General features: G+C 39.9%; 2 protein-coding genes across 2 annotated transcripts; both read left to right on the top strand.

The window, feature by feature from the left end:
- Positions 1-3718: 3718 nt before the first annotated feature.
- Positions 3719-5081, top strand: tbata (thymus, brain and testes associated; the record flags this gene model as incomplete). The annotated part of the gene is made up of 4 exons (XM_079292714.1): positions 3719-3812; positions 4092-4262; positions 4733-4809; positions 5058-5081. The coding sequence occupies 4 exons, from the start codon at positions 3719-3721 to the stop codon at positions 5079-5081; spliced, it is 366 nt and encodes a 121-aa protein (XP_079148840.1).
- A 5084-nt stretch (positions 5082-10165) lies between these two features.
- star2 (steroidogenic acute regulatory protein 2) lies at positions 10166-14653 on the top strand (the record flags this gene model as incomplete). Its single annotated transcript, XM_079292712.1, has 7 exons — positions 10166-10229; positions 10341-10448; positions 10527-10663; positions 10803-10961; positions 11254-11438; positions 12062-12155; positions 14549-14653. The coding sequence occupies 7 exons, from the start codon at positions 10166-10168 to the stop codon at positions 14651-14653; spliced, it is 852 nt and encodes a 283-aa protein (XP_079148838.1).
- Between the last annotated feature and the right edge of the window lie 259 nt (positions 14654-14912).

The raw sequence follows: 14912 nt of genomic DNA, 5'->3' as shown, positions 1-14912 counted from the left end.
TCCGAGAAACGTAACTCCGACATGTTCATAAAGGACTCTGCCTCGAATTTTGGGACGTCCCCATGCGGGGGAACAAAGAGACGTAAAAATAAAAGCCTAAACTGGTTTAAACCGCGTCAACACCCATCAGGCGTTAAAATCTCACCTGAATGTGAGATTTGGTTTAAACCACATTTCAGTGCTGACAAAGTTAAAAAAAAAATAGATGAAAGAAATGTCATGGTTGGATTTGTATTCTTTAATCACTGATAGAAAGAAAAGCTTAGTTTTTAACTAGTGGTGTGAAATAAAGCCTTAAAACATTCTACCTTATTGTGTAGAGTTCATTTAGACTTTCAGTTCGTACATGACTCTTGAAGTTTCTATTGAAATGATTCTTTCTGCTTTTCTTTGCTTTTGATATCTGTGATGATGTTATTTAGTCGTGTGCAACCCAAGCATTGTGTTTAACAGCATCTCCTTTAAATTTAGCAATTGTGTCTGAAAATGTTCTTAAACACAGAGACTCAAATAAAGGTGGGCTGGGTGAAGGAGTTGAAAAGAAAAAAGAGACCTCTACCACGTTCTCTAAAGAGCTTGGTGTTAGATCAAATAAAGCAACAGATGTAGAATGTAACCTTTGGTGTGAGTCGGCCCACTGAAAACATTAAAATAACCAGGGGCGTCGTTAGGCCGATTTTAAAAGGTTCTTCAGCCCCCCTAAATAATTTGGCATTATTGGCTTTTTTTTTTTTTGGTGATGTCATTAAATTTAACTATTGTTTCTCACATGGACAAGTTATTTATAACTTAACATGCTACATATGTGTGTGCGTTCTGGTTTGTATGTTTTCTCCCCCTTCAAATTACAATCCAATAGCCTATCATCATACTTAACGATATAAAGTTGACACTGTCAGGTCCATTCTCCATCCATTGTGTGCGGCCCCTTTAAGAATTAGGATTTGGGATATGAAAGCTAGTTTATCAGTCTTTTCTTTACAAGCAGGAACATTATTTCTCTCTCTTTATTTGAGAAAAGTTCATATTTGTGTTGTCAAATTTCACTATGACCCTGAAATTCTGTCTCAAACTTTAAGTGGTTTGGTGGTATCTAGATTAAAACATGAAAACAGGTTTTTTTATCATGAATCCTGAAAGTGATGAAATTACCAAGATATGAAAGTGATCTCAAGGTCTAGGCTGAAAAAATATACAATCTTACACAACAAAGATACTGCAGCCTTTGACCAGGAAAGCACTTAAATGCAAACATTCCAAAGGCTCCAAAGGGACATAAGTATACTGGGCATAACCTTTTGCATGCCCTAAAGAGGTTCCCAGTGAATTTTGTTTTACCCAGAAAGAGCCAACTGGTCTAAATGCTGCTGCAACCAATACATCTATCATTTTCTTTTTACTTTAACAGGATGTTAAGGAGCTCGGAAGACATTCTTGAAGCTTGCCAGAAGGAGAAAAAATGCCCTTTCTCACACTGGGAGGCAATCAAAGGATAAGGGCTTCTGTCTGAAGCACGTGGGTGATGGCAGTATGAGAAACAAAGCTCCCGATTGGTTAGATAATACACATAAATAGGGTAACATCCTTTGCCAACATTACTAAACGATTGGCTGCAGAAGTTTATGAATTTGGAGAACAGCAATCGAACAAATTGGAAAAGAGAAGTCTGAAACAAACAAAAAAAAACAAGAGAACACACGATGGAACAACTGCTCCAAAGATTTATGGACGACATTACGGAAAGACTAGAGAACTGAAACGAAAGAAGCCTTAAAGAACTTTAAGAAGAAGGACTTCTACTGGACAAAACTGGAAATAGGCCAAGACCAGCATGAGATAACCCAAGCTCACCTCTCCGCTCCTATTATGATTATAAGCAGGTGTAAACACACAATTATTGCTTCTAATGTGTTAAGGACCACTCAAATTAAGACTCATCACTGTGTCAACTCACTGCTCTTTGATGGTGAGACGAGCTGAAAAGATATCTTTGTTTAAACCTGGTCGAAGGCACAAAGCTCGCGACAGCAATTACAGCCGACATTTTAATAAGTCGGAATAAGAGATCATTTCAGGTTTCTAGATAACTAGTTAATAAACGTGTTTGATCTGATGACTCTACCCATAACTGGTTTTGCGTTCATCTAGAACTACATGTACTGCAGCACATAATGACAACAGTGTATCAGACACTGACATTGAAGACGCTATACAGGCAAATAGTTCCAGTAGATGCTATGCAGAAAAGAGAAGAAAATACACTGGAAAAGTAAAGAAAAGAGCAGATAGAGACTCAGTAGCATGAAAAGATGTAGAACAAGGAGAGAAAGGAATTGCAACAACCCACAATTGACTAACCGCAGATGTATAAGATATGTTTTTTACTCGCACGTCTCACAAAAAAAGATACGCTCTCATTCGAATCCGTGCAGGCGCGTGTCAAGGGCATAACTGCGACTCGAAGTGTTAAGATATAGGCATACACTAAGTCTATTCTTTCGACAATACGCTTGTAAATGTGATTTTGATGCCCAAGGACAAAGGCAGAGAATAACTGTGTCTCTGGCCTCAAAGAGCATAAAACTGGCAACAAAAGGTGTTTTGAAAATCTGTGATATACCGCAATCATGATTCTCCTGGCGGAGATAGTTAACAGAGAAACATTTAGCATTTGTTTGTGTCCCTGGGGAATGATTGCCTTCCTGCTTCATGCTGTTTGGGATCTATTCCAGTTGACTGATGAAGGCTGAGACCTATAGCATAATGCATACATGGGAAAGACGTTTTTGAACATCCGGCAAATGAGCCTGCAGCCTTTGTATTCGTCATATTCGCCTTGGGATGCCAGCAACACAAACATTATGTGATTGACTACGTTTTTCAAGTTTGAATGATGAACCCAGCAGCTGCTCTAACGACACTTTCTGTCTTTGATGTCCTCGAAGGATAAAGAACCTTTTGAATACCTCATGGACGCCTTTTTCATTTTGCTTCCTGTTAAAAGATGTTAGAGCCAGCAATGTGTTTCTGTGTCCTGGCACAGTGGGAAATTGAGTGTTCTTTGTCAAAAACACAAAGATGTCGAGGTTGTGCCGTACCAAGCTTGACTACAGGTTTCCAAAGAGACGGCTCTGTTTTCTTAAAGCAGCAAGAGGTTGTCAAGAGCTTTTCTTGGCTTTCGTGGCTGCTGTTTCATGTCTTATTTAGGAATATTTCTTTGCATGTATGTGTATGTATGATCCAGTGTATGTATGATCCATGTTCCATGCCTGCATGTGGATTGTGACGCTGGCAAGTTGATGCAGCGGCTTGAAGCCCAAGACAAATTTCACAATAAAGTACATCTTTTCATTATAACAGGATAATGTGTAGTTGTGAGAAGTAACCCAGGTTACCTAGTAATAACAAATTTAGCAGGGAATAAAGGTTTTTGTACCCCACTATATATATATATATATATATATATATATATATATATATATATATATATATTGTGCAGTCTACCTGTGGTAGACTGTGGCTACAAAGAAGTGAGCTTGCGGTGACTCACAGTGGCTCATAATGACAGCATAAAGCTGCTGTTGAGAGCTCCATCAATATTGTGTTTATCAATGTTGGTGTGTGTGTGGAGAAGGAGCTGTTATATATTGAAAACAATAGCATTGCAGTTTCATGTCGACGAAAAATGTATTTTTGACCTCTGTCATACTGCTATAGGATGTCGGGCTGCCACTTTGGAATAACTTCTTCTTCTGTGGTGCCTTTGTTTGTCACTCTTCACTACTCTTCTCGAGCCTTCCTCATTTGCGTCCGTAACTTTAAGCTCCGAATGCCACCTCTTTACAAAACATTGTGAATGAGCAGCTGTATGGCACACCTGGAATACTAACACGGCCCATGAAAGAGAGACGACTGCATTATTGGCAGAGAAGTTGTTCTCTTCCCTGAGATTCTCATGAAGTCATCATCGTTGACTCTGTACAGGTTTTTATTTCTTCGGGGCATTTCACTTTGATTGTGCCACACTGTTGAAGTGCTTCACCGTCTGTGTTTGTGTGAACCGTGAATATTGTGCCTCTCTTTCCCCACAGGACTAAACGGTCGGCCCGTCTGCATGGTGAGGGACGATTGGTTCGTCACCTCATCATTATTTCCTCATCCACTTCTCAAGAGGCACATCCTCCGGAAAGCAACTAATCCATCCTCAGTATTTCGTCTCCCTGAGAATATTTATGGAGTGAGTCGTAACAAAAATAAATCAGGTATGTTTAATCTAACACACGGCCCCTACAATGTCGTATTACTTCTTGGAAAGCTCTGTGTAAGAGCCATATGAGACTTACCGGTAGTAAGATGTCTTAAGTGATTCGTGTAACAAACATGTGGAAATGCTCCTTTAGTTGCATTACTGACTACATCACAGCCAACAGCCCTCAGTTAAGGTTATTCAGTCTGCGGAGCAACATCGTTTTTTGACCGTTGTGCTAACGCTGTAACAAGTTGAGCAAAGAATGTATCTTGTAACTTTATTTTGTTCAGTGCCGGTAAACCTTTTTAAATGAAGCTGCTGCCTACGAAGAGTCATTACGCGTCAAGCTTATTGCCAAACCCAGACTGTGACAGTCGTCGGACGGAGGGAAGATTGCCGCTACACTCTGCCTTCAGACAATGTAATTGACCATCAGAATAACGGAAGTCATTTATCCTCTTTCGTCAGCAGCACAATTTTAAGAAGCCTGGAGGGATGGACTTAAAGACCTCGCCGCAAAAGTCAGTTTGTCTCCTCAAGCACAAAAGGACAGAAAAGATGTATGTATATTGCTGTAAATCCTGTAATCTAATGCAGGTTACTTAACGGCACTGTACATGTCATCCTTAGCAACTGTTTTACTACTTGAAACATTTATGGTTTAGAAATGTTTCAACTGCGAATATGCAGCGTCATTTGCTTCTCTTTGTGCATATCCCGTCTTTGTATTGACTTTTTATGTATTCGGGGTGTGCAAAACGTTTACCTGCGTTTAGTGTGAACACAGTTTTATGCGATGTACCCTCAGAGAAAGACCTGGTCATGGGAATGATCAAGCAACTAGCACTTATCCTGAAGCAAACAACATCCCAAAGCACTTTAACTTGGCACTAATTATTAAATTTATGGCATGGTTACTGTATTGTAATATGACTGTTTTTGTGCTATGTGATTATATATTTTGTTGTTGAGTGCAACGTAGAAATGAATCAGAATCTTTAATCCTAAATTTGGGTTCTGCTTTTTTCATGGGGATTTGTTGACAATAAGAAAAGTACAAACTATCACCGACATTATCCTTTTAGTTAGGTTTTTTTGTGTGCGTGTAGGAAGTCTATCCTCGTACGGTTTGAGGGGGGTGACGACGTCTGAATAATTGTCTTAATGATCAATGGTGTGGCTGACATACAGTTGGATTTCTAGAATGTCAGATTTTAAGGTTAGCTATCTTGCAGTCGGTTTCAAGTTTCCCATCATGAGAGAATTTCATGCAAAAAGCAATGCTGGCTTACTTTCTTAATCCACTAAATCATAAAGTGTGTAGTCCCGGCTGAAATGACCATTATTCAAATACCTGAATGGCAAAGACAGTTTCCCCAGTTATGTTGTGCCAGAGAAAGTGCCTAAATCCAGACAGAGCGAGATGAGAGGAGATGAGGGGGTAACGCGCGAGCAGGAACTTTTTCATCAAAGATTACAACAGAAGAATAGCAAAATAATACATGGAATGAAAACACAAACCTATACTAAAACAAATAATACTGACACCAAATAGAATATTATAGCAATAAGAGTAAAGTAAATGAATAAAGTAAAAATTTCCAATAAAACAGGAAAAGTAAAATGAGACAAGGATGAGACAAGGGCTGCGGTCAAAAAGTCCAAACATTACCTCCTAACGTCTATTCCTAACCACTTCTCCTTGACCTCTTTGGAAAACGTCATGGGGGTGAAGGAAAGATGTGAAGGAGAATTCACCACGCTTTCACTAAGCTACGTAATTATGATGCGATGGCGGGAGTCACTGCGATGGCAAAACTACAACGAAGGAGGACGATAAAAAACTAAAATGTGGCCGCATGGAATCTGTTGCACAGTTGCATGCAGGCTATTTAAAGAGTTTCTTTTGTGAGAGCTGTCACTGTCTATTCATAGTCATCAACTGTGGCTGCTATCACACATGTTGAGGAAGAAAAAGAAAAGAAAAACCATTTGACCAGGGCCCTGTTTCAGAAAGCAGGTTTTGTGGAAACTCTGAGAAGAAGTTATTTTCTTGTATAGCCTCTGTGCAGGTCACTGACGGAACATAATTCCTATGATATTTGAGATTATATTATTGCTGAGTGAGCCGGATCGTGGTGCAGCTGCAGAATGTAGTTTGAACAAGAATTTATTTGATCTAAATAGGCTGCATATAGTCTGAATGTGTTTTCACTGCATTTTAGTGATTGCGTTTCAATTTACTCGATTTGTTTAAGGAGCTGAAATAAAGCCACTGTATGCTGTTGAGCCAAGATTCTAATACAATTTTTGTTAAATCCACTGGATTTTAACATTATTTAATGTTTAAAGATTGTGAGCTTACAATCATATACATCTTTGATCAATATATATTGTATTGTTCCTCTTCAGTTGCTGCCTCCATTGTTTTGTCCTCATCAGATTAAAGCTGAACCAATATATTTAAAATGCAATGTGGGGTGCAGCAAACACACAGACGCATTCTACCACTTCATCATCACTGAAGGAAATGTTAGTTCTGGTGAATGATGAATTACCAAATTGCAGTGACCGCCCATGACGATGAATTAATGAATAACATGTTTATGTTGCGCATCCCAGTGGCTATTCACAAACAAGTCCTTGCTACAGTATGCCTCTTCCCTGGTGACGTGACCGCAGTTTGAGGTCAGCTGGCCTGGTCAGCAGGTGAAGATCAGCATTGGCGTCATGAATCCTTCTCACAAGGTCACCCGTTTGCGCGGCGTGATAAGAGGCAGCTGTTTCCTGGTGCTCTATCAGCAAAGCTCCTGCGAGGCAGCATTGAGGAGAGAGGGCGGCACTGGGCCTTCTACCAAATATTTTACAGATGTGACGGTTACTCTCACATCATCTAAGGAAGGAGAGGGAGAGGGAGAGAGCGAGAGAGAGAGAGAGAGAGAGAGAGAGAGATTCTCCAAAGTGAGAGGGTGGAGTTAAAAGTGCATAGGAGTCAGGTGGATGGAAGATTCTTAATATACCCTGAAGGTTTTAGTTTAGAGATGTGTAAATGAATGAATCATTTGAGTTGAATGAAAACAGAAACCCGAGTGTCTGAAATCGTAATCCACAAAGACATGGTAACTAGCAGCTACCATAAAAACGTAATGAACAAATTAAATCATAAACCATTGTAGTGTCTCGAAATAAACGTCTCACAGACGTTGTTACTAACCAGCACTCTAAACACAAGTCAGTCCAGAGATGATTGAGTGAATGAATCGATGACGTAATGATTGACTGAGTGTGTGAATGAACTGTGGGAAATTAAACATCTGTACATTTTGTCGAGGATTCATAATTCATACCGGCGTAGTAACAAGCCACTACCATGCAGGAGTCAGTTTAGATGAATGAATGAACAATAATTGATTCTAGAGAATAAATCAGCTTTTGTGCGAGACGTGATACCTGCATGACATTTATGGTCTCATTCTACAACCTCTGACATTTAATTAGCATTTAGCCTAATTGGTGTGCAGAGATGTCCTTTGCTCATCAGATACAGCAGGTTCTCTCTGTCATGGAAGCCCCATAATTATCATTTAGATTAGACTGCACCTGTTCTAAGGATGGTTATTATAGATTGTCTAAATAACCACATGAATGCAAAGTATTCTTTTATTTACCGTAATCATAGTGCGGTGTATAATATTTTGATTTGCATAATTTACTCCACAATCTATGATTCCATGTTTGATTAGACCATTGTACGCAATGCAAACCTTAGTTCTTTTGCATCGTCACAGACACGATTACATTTTTTTAACATAGCGTCAGCATATCAGAAGTTATCTCCAGACACTTTTCATATAAGGCAGGTCGAGATAATACTCTACTCTCCTCCAGGGATTTTTTTTAAATGTTTGGGGCCACAGAGCCCGAACAAAGGAGAACATTTTTCTTAAATCGTAGTACAAATTAAGCATGGGATTTCTACCATTTCTACTTTTCGATGCCGTTGAAGCAATTTGTATTCAAGATTTTTCAACCTAAATACTTCAGACCTGTTTCATTGTGCTAAACAACAACATCTATGATAATAACAACAACATCAACAATAATTATAATATCAATATTAAACATGATCTGCTGCTGGTTAATCGGTGCGACAGTAGTCCCTAAAAGGCACTAATGGTTGCCATCTTTCAGGGTGACATTTCAGGGCTCTCGGACCAAACTTAATGAATTCAGATTCACTCTGGTCAGTTAAGACCTACAACATCTCAAGCATCCTGTAGTGGTTTCCGCTGATCAATGGAAAAGGCTTGTAGTAAATTGGCCAATTAAATATAACCTTCACATTTGCCCATCATGATTTCCTCTGCAAAGGAGCTTATAACATTCATTTGTGCTCTCAATTTAACATCATTTAGCATCATTTAACATCATCATGCCATTAGTCTTGTCTCACGTCCTTCAGACTCTCAATATTCAAGCGATCCATTGCTTGCATTGCATAAGATTCTCTTTTCATCTTGGATTGAGATATGTGGATAAACTTCACAGGCTTTTTCACCGTAAAAACGTTGATGACACTGCGGATGCCATCCAGTATAGAGTGCTTCATGGACACAAATATTTACTCACTCCCTCAATGTCTATCATCAGATAAATGTATATCTACGATTATGATTGAATATATGAAAGCATTATCCTGCTTTTTATGTCTATGCTTATTTTCTTTGGCGTATAGAGGTCTACTGAATATGCTATTCGCTAAATTAAGGTCCATGATTGTGCACACATCTCAGATGTGAGATGTCCCTGATGATGTTAAGCTGCCGTTTCTCCATTCGTTGTATTTTTCCACTAAATCCTCGTTTCTCTAGAACCAGTACCTTTGCCTGACCTCCTGCTTGCACTACTTGCATTATTCCCTTGTATTACGGAATGACCACAATCTGTTTTCTTCCTAGACGACACTGAAAACAAAATTCAAAAGGCAAACTGAGAACCTGGTGTGTAGTCTAATGTGTGTAATGCTGATGGTTTAATGCACAACAAGATACAATAGTTGTATTGACTAGTTATATATCACTTAACTCATTTAACAATAGTGTTTTTGTTTGCATGCCTTTGGTGGTATTGTGAAAGAGAGAAGTCATTTTCCATGATCACCCAATGAGCCACTACACTTAATCTTTATTTTTCTTCAAGGAAGCGGATGTTCTTGTGAGGGAAACCTTAGCGGCACCAACATGGTGCATAACCCAAACACAGTTTCCCTCCCTAGTATACTTGAGATAGACGGGGAAGACTGCATAACAGCCCTTAAGGAACTGTGGTTGGATGATGGCAGGGATGAAGAGGAAACTGGCTCAGCCGTCACCATGTTGAGAGCCATTGAGAGGCAATAGAAATGCTCCTAATCCCCGATATTGCACCTTTAACCTGAGGGGACTCCAAAATTAATATTTCTTTGTAGCAGTGGTTATTGTTTAGGTTTTGAGAAATTTTGCATCCGATAAATCCTGAAAACTTGAGTTATCAGCATGAATTTATTTATTAAAAGTCATTGTGGCTCAGAAGGAACAGGAGGTCGTCCATTCATAACAAGGTTTGTGTCTGTCTGCATGACAGAGTGTCCTTGAGCGAGACGCTGGAACCCAATTTGCTGCTGATGGCCAGCAGTGTGTGTGTGTGTGTGTGTGTGTGTGAGAATGAGAGGCAAATTGTAAAGCACTTTCTCTTGTCCTCTCTGCCTTGGGTCTAATGCTTTAGTTAATATAGCTCTTGTCAAGTGTGGCCTTCAGAACAGAATTCCAAAGAGGTCCTATCTTCTCTGGCCCTTATCTCACGAGGTGTCCTTCAGAGGCCATATAAAGACCAGAGACGCACTCTGTTGCTTTGCCGTCACTGTCGAAGTCAGACAACATGCTGCCTGCTGTTGTAAAGCTCTGCTGTGGAATCTCCTACCCACATCTGAGGAGTCTAACAGGTAAACACCCAATAATCTGAGGAAGGTCGTTTCTGGTTATTCCCTTGCACTCTGTGTAAAACTACTGAGCATTTGTTTCTTCTTGCGTTTCTTAACCGTTCAATCATGCAGGACTTAAACGCACAGCTGTGGCAGTGATAGGCCAGGAGTTCACACACCTGCAGCGATGGGGACAGGTCCAACATCTCATTAGAACACATTCTGGATTAAAGCGTAACGGTAAACAAATTATATTAATAATTGTTCTGGTTTCAGAGTGCAGTTGTTGAAAGATTGCTAAGAAATAATCTTTTGCAGAGCCCAAACTTGAAGATATAAAGCCCGTGCCTTCGAAAGAAGATCAGCTGCTCTATGTACAACAAGGCCAAGAAGCAATGAGGAAGGCTCTCTGTATGCTTGAAGACACACAAGGATGGAAGGTTGAGATCACAGAGGTAACATCTGATTGACTTTTTAGCATCTCTACTTGATTGATTGATTGATTAAAGTGTCTTTTATCTCCTCTAAAGTACATTTTCCTCCAATTTTCACCAACCTAAGTGACCATTGTGTTGTTTCCTTACTCCTTTTCAGAGCAAGGGGGATGAGATCTGCAGCAAAGTGATACCAGGGGCCGGGAAGGTCTTCAGAATGGAGGCGGTTCTGGACGCAAGCGTGGACGAGCTCTACGACATCCTGTTTGTCAGAGTGGAGGAGATGCACCAGTGGAACCCGAGCATAAAGCACATCAAAGTGAGCGGCTGACCTTTGATAAACAGACATTTTATCATCTGTGAAACTGTAACCTATAAAAATACCAGAATAAAAGCTTGAGTTTAGAGGAGATTTACATTGTTTTTAAACGTTTCATTACTATATATTCCGTCACGGTTTAGTTGTCTCCATATTTTTGCTAAAAGCCACAATTAATATAAGTCATGCTACATATTTGGAGCAAGACATGTACTCTTACATTGCATTGCAATCCAGTCCTGCGGTGCACGTAGTGTTTTGCAAACTAAATTGTTCTATTGGTTTCTCATAGGTTCTGAAGCATGTAGGAGCCGAAACGATCGTCACTCATGAGGTTTCAGCCGAGACAGCGGGAAATCTAATTGGCCAAAGGGACTTCCTGTGTGTCAGACACAGTTGCAAACAAAAGTCCAGAGTTTATCTTGGAGGAGCAGCGATTCAGCTGGAGTCCTTCCCGCCTCAGGCAGGCTTTGTGAGGTAGGATCCCATGAGACTGTTTGAACTAGCCGTGAATCATCACATATTAAATACATATTTAGCAGCTTCATGAAACCAACTCTCTCTCATAATAAACAGCATCCGAGTAGAGTTATCTCAGCCTTCAAGGTGGTAAGATGTCAGAAAAAGCAGACTTCATACTAATAAGTCCAGTGAAGTGTTTTTGATTTGCGCCAACATTTTGGAACGGTCGTTCTCAGTACTGGCTAACATCAGTGGCCTTAAATGTCTTCTGTTATATCTCATGTTTGTGAGATAAAAGTGTTGTATCTATCAGGCAGATGTCAGAGAATCTTTAAGAATGGGAGAATAGAGGATTAGAACCAAAGATGAAAATAAAAGCAAGTTTTTCAGGGCAAATGTTGCAGTCATTCCTATAAACAAGACTACAAGTCTACAGTCATGCTGCTAGCAAGGACGTATATGACATTAGGGCTGAGCAAATTTGAATTTATTCATATAACTTGATAAAAACAAGAGTGATGAGAACAGTTTGTGTATGTTTTAGGTTTGAAATAAAAATACACATAATGGACAAGCTCATAATCCATTATAAACCCCGGTTCAAGACTAATAAAGTTATTGACTTGGCATGTTTACAGAGCCGAGGATGGACCAACCTGCATCATCATTCAGGCTCTGGACGAGGATATGGGAAGAAGTCGCTTCACATGGCTTCTTAATATGGACGTTAAGGTAAATAAATTCATATGTACTGCATTTGCCAATCCGTGAAGGATAACATCAAATGCATCTGCAGACTCAAATATGTGCCACATCCATTTATTTCAAGAAATGTGTTTGTGTAATAAAGGAATATTGTACAGATGCACTCCCATTTGTGCAATAGGGATTTGAAGACCCTTTTTTCCATTAGGCTCTACTTCTGCCACTCAGTGAGCTACTTAGATTTGCAATTTTCTGCGTCATGCAAAATGTACTTGAAGTATTCAAAGTAAAAAAAAAAAGGCCAATGTGACTGATATATTATTCTACATGCCATTTCTAGATTGTTAATACCTTTGCATCAATGGTACCTACAGGTAGGTGGATCAGTCCAGCGGTTCCCAATTTATGAGAAGAGCCCGTCCAAAGGGTCACAAGATAAATCTGAGATGATTAATGGGCAGGAAGGAAGAAAAAGTTCTGCTACATCTTTTTGTAAAATATTGGATAAGCAGCTCAGCCAATCAAATATGGGCATTCTGACAAGTTCCCTGACTCGAGTGAGATGTACACACACACACCGTGACACACGGGGGAGAGACGAGGAACGAGATAGCAGAGCAGGACAATTATAATGAGAGTTCTGAAAGTAAAGTCACAGGACGGTCTCCAGATGAGAAAAATGGCCAGAGAGACCAGAGTCATTAGACTCGTACAGGTGAATTCTTCCCACGGGCAGCTACAAACAGTATGTCTCTCACATCTGAGATGAAGACACAGATAATAAACCCAAGAGCCCATCATGATCAGAATCCCAACACATTAATTCACTGTGATGTTAACAGAGAGGAAATAGAGCTGAAACACGTGGTTTAATAACCACAGATAAAGTCCCTGCACACACATTTCTCTTTTTAGAAGATGAGAAAAATATAATATTGTGGATTTTTCACTTCACCCTGAATGACCTAAATTTAAAGCTGCAGGGCAATTCAGGGAAATACATTTTTCTAAAATTAATTCTGTTACATAATTTATTCTTTAATCCAGGTATTATTTGACTTGAAATGAGAAGAACATTTATTCATGTATTATTTATAATCCATCCAGTTAAATTGGAAAACTGAGAATAATATTTGTTAAAAATGTGGTGGGTCCCGCAGCCAGACCAGTTGAGAACCACTGTTCTAATGGACTACGTGCCAGGCGAAGAACAATCCACTCAGCATGTAAATTAGTACTGCCAATTGGTAACTCTAAGACTTTAAGATGCATAACTGTTGTGTATTGTTGTGTGTATTATAGGACTTTGCCAAAGACAGATTTCCATGTCATGCAACTCTGGACGATAAACTAATCCTTGTCTGAAATACCATTTAAAATCAAATATTGTTGTGCTGCTGCAGAGATGTGCTGGCCTAAACACCATATTTTACAGACTTAAGAAAACATCTTTGTTTGGTATAGATCCCTGCCTAAATCAATCTAATATGTTTTTCAACGAAAACAAGAATAATTATGTTGTCAGTCGAAATAATAACTATTAGGTTGTGTTGTTGTCGTTGTTGTAAATCATACAGCCCTACTTCTTGTAGAATATAATCAACAGAATAAAACATCACAAAGCACACGGTGCAGCGTCAACAATATAAACTCCACAGTGGCTGCAGCCACAAACAGAGCTGCACAGTTTTTTTGCACAAAGTGTAGTAGTGCAATGCACGCGGACAAAACGCTAGAAGTTGCCTTGCAACATAGACTGAAGGTCTGAAGAGAGAGTAAGCTGCATCACGGAGAGTTTGTTGTTGTTCTCACCTGTGTGAAAGGACTGTGTGCGAGTCTTGAGCACCGCAAAGTCCTCCTCCGTCTGCTCCAGGTTCTTCTTATCCGCTCGTTCACTGTCAGCACATAGTATCCGGTCCATTCCGCCTCTCGTGTCACAGTATGAACAGTCCATTCGGCCTAACTGGTCCCATTGCGCTCTTCAAAGTTACGCATGTCAGCTACACACAGCACCAGTTGGTGTTTGATTTGCATCCCTTAATGCAAATACTTTAATCGCTACTTAATTGAGCTCGATGTAACCGTTTTATTATTAATGTCGAGGTACAATGCTAACCGTATAATATCATATTGCATTATGCTGTTCACAAACTGCATTGAATGAAGTGGACACGTGCCAAGGAGGTTCTGATTTAAGACATAATCAAGTTGCATTATGGGAAATGTAGGATCCAGCATTTTGGAACAATATTTTGCATTTCATATCCATGCATTTTATGCCTGTTTCATTTGGAGCACTGTGTTCCTATTATTTTTTTTTTAAAGTGGATTATGAAACCAGAAATGGTATAATTGATGAAAAAAAACATATTACTGTTCCTCACTTTCACCAAAATACAATATTCTAATTTTGTTCTCAGGGCTGGCTGCCAAAGTCTATTGTCAATCAGGCTTTACCCCGAGCACAGCTGGATTTCACCAGACACCTCCGCAGACGTCTCACAGCGAGCACCACCCTGGGCTAACTGAGTCAAGGAGACACCCACACTGCAGCACCACCCTGTCATCACTCAAAGGACAAGACTGGCTGATGGGGGCACGGTGACAGACTGGCTGCTCGGTACAAAGCGGCCCTTTCAGCCAGAGCGGAAACGCTGCCTGGAGGTGACGCTCAGCTCCAGCGCTGGAAGACGGCAGCTGGTTTATAGGAATTAATGTCACAGTGTGCCACTCAAACCTCAAGATTTCCTGATTAGGAGTCGTCACTTGTCTTTTGACACACGA

Source organism: Melanostigma gelatinosum, assembly GCF_949748355.1.
Source record: "Melanostigma gelatinosum genome assembly, chromosome: 21".
In the NCBI taxonomy this organism is placed as follows: domain Eukaryota; kingdom Metazoa; phylum Chordata; class Actinopteri; order Perciformes; family Zoarcidae; genus Melanostigma; species Melanostigma gelatinosum.
Note: the sequence above shows the minus strand (reverse complement) of the source record. Positions and strands in the feature narration are given on the sequence as shown.